Source organism: Arachis ipaensis, chromosome B04 (assembly GCF_000816755.2).
Source record: "Arachis ipaensis cultivar K30076 chromosome B04, Araip1.1, whole genome shotgun sequence".
NCBI classification, from domain to species: domain Eukaryota; kingdom Viridiplantae; phylum Streptophyta; class Magnoliopsida; order Fabales; family Fabaceae; genus Arachis; species Arachis ipaensis.
The window spans coordinates 132,460,007-132,461,709 of record NC_029788.2 but is presented as its reverse complement, the minus strand read 5'-3'; the positions used below and the strand labels follow the sequence as shown (position 1 = coordinate 132,461,709).

Below are 1,703 nucleotides of genomic sequence, written 5' to 3'. Positions count from 1 at the left end.
GTATTCGTCTAATTTTATATACTTATTTAATTATTATTAGGTCAAATAATTTAATCGGTATTTCACCGGTTGAATTTGTAATTAAGTGATTTGGCCAAATCGATTAATAGTTCAATTTTGATAACGATGATAGAAAGGAGGGAGATGAAGGAGAAAGAAATTTACTAAAGGTAGGGATGACAATACCACTCGAACCTGCGGGTACCCATCCCATCCCTATCCGGTCGAGGTGCGGGGCAGGTTCTTGGGAGAGGCGGGGTAGGGTCGAGTTTAGGTAATACACTACTAGAAAACTAGTTATTACAGACAGATTTAGTCCTTATTATAGACGGATTTTTGGTTACCGACGAAATTACCGACGGATTTTGTCCCTCTGTAAAAGTCCCGTCGGAAATTATTTACCGACGGAATTTTTCCGTCGAAAAATTACAGACGGATTTTTACAAGTTACCGACGGATTTTCCCTCTGTAAATTCTCCATCCATTTCCCGAAGCCGACGAACTTTTCGACGGATTTTCTGTCTGTAATTACAGACAGATTTTCAGACAGATTTTCCATCTGTAATTACAGATGGATTTTCCGACGGATTTTCCGTCTGTAACGGATTTTCCGACAGATTTTCCGTCTGTAATTTAAACTTTGAAAAATCATCTCACATTCTGATTACAGACAGAAAATCCGTCTGTAAGGTAAAAATTTTTTTTTTCTAATTACAAAATAAACTTATTTTCATACACAATAAATATAAATTTAATACAAATTTTTATCTAATTTGTATTTGAATATTTATAATATTTCAAAAAATAAACAAATTTCATCGTATTATCAAACTAAAAGAAAAGTACTATAAACAAGCAAGTCAATATATATAATTCAAAACAAAAACAAAATGTATTGATCATCAACTATAATTCCTAGTATATCATCAACATGCTGCTTCTTGTAAAACATTCTGGGTGGCATTAAAACGGCAAAGAATGATTGGATGAGAAAAGTTAAACCCTAAACCAAGCATCTACAGCAACGAATCAGCAGATATCTATATTCTTTCTTTTTCTGCCACTCACACAGGCCCAGTCATCCATTTTCGACACTTCTATGCCTTCTAAGAATAGTGAATATTTTTGTAATAAGTTCTGGACCTGCATAAGGAACAAAGGAGATGAATTTAGGAGGAGAATGTGATTCGAAGCAGTTCCACCAACAAGAATCTGCATTTGGCAGCAAAGAGATAGCTGCATTCCGAATAAAGAAAATCGATAATGAGAATTAATTGAACATTTAAACTACCTGTTCACTTAAGATTCCAGAGAGACCAATAATTGCTCCAGGCTTTGCAGAAAAGATAATTTGATCAGCAAGATTTAACAGAGGATTTAAAAGTATGTTTGCGATGACCACATCATATTTATCCTTGTGAATGACTGTGTCTATCTCGAAAGCATTTTCTCCCTCGACAACTCTTGGCTTGCAATCAAGTGCAGTTGCAGCTTGTCTGATCTGATGTTATTCAGAGTAGCATTTTCAGATGCTGATGCAATTGCTTGTGAATCTATATCGACTCCAATGGCAAAGGCAGCACCAAACTGCAAAAGGTCTATTATTGGTGAATATGAAACTGCAGAAGGTCTAGAATTGCTTTCCTGAACTCTCATTTGATTAATTTCTCAACTGATTCTATTACATCAATAATATGCTCTTT

The 1,703-nt window shown here is 34.9% G+C and overlaps 1 protein-coding gene across 4 annotated transcripts in view; it reads right to left on the bottom strand.

Annotated features, from left to right (window-relative positions):
* The window catches only part of LOC107635676, a 3,706-nt gene continuing 2,849 nt past the window's right edge, over positions 847–1,703 (bottom strand). For 3 of the 4 annotated variants that reach the window (XM_021122260.1, XM_021122259.1, XM_021122258.1), the window contains 2 exons: positions 1,292–1,506; positions 1,010–1,143 (listed from right to left, as the gene is read on the bottom strand). In XM_021122260.1, coding sequence (XP_020977919.1) covers positions 1,432–1,506 — 75 coding nt within the window. In that variant the 3' untranslated portion in view covers positions 1,010–1,143; positions 1,292–1,431. Of the gene's footprint in view, positions 1,144–1,291; positions 1,507–1,703 lie in introns of all 4 variants that reach the window. The other variant, XM_021122261.1, reaches the window with a different exon arrangement.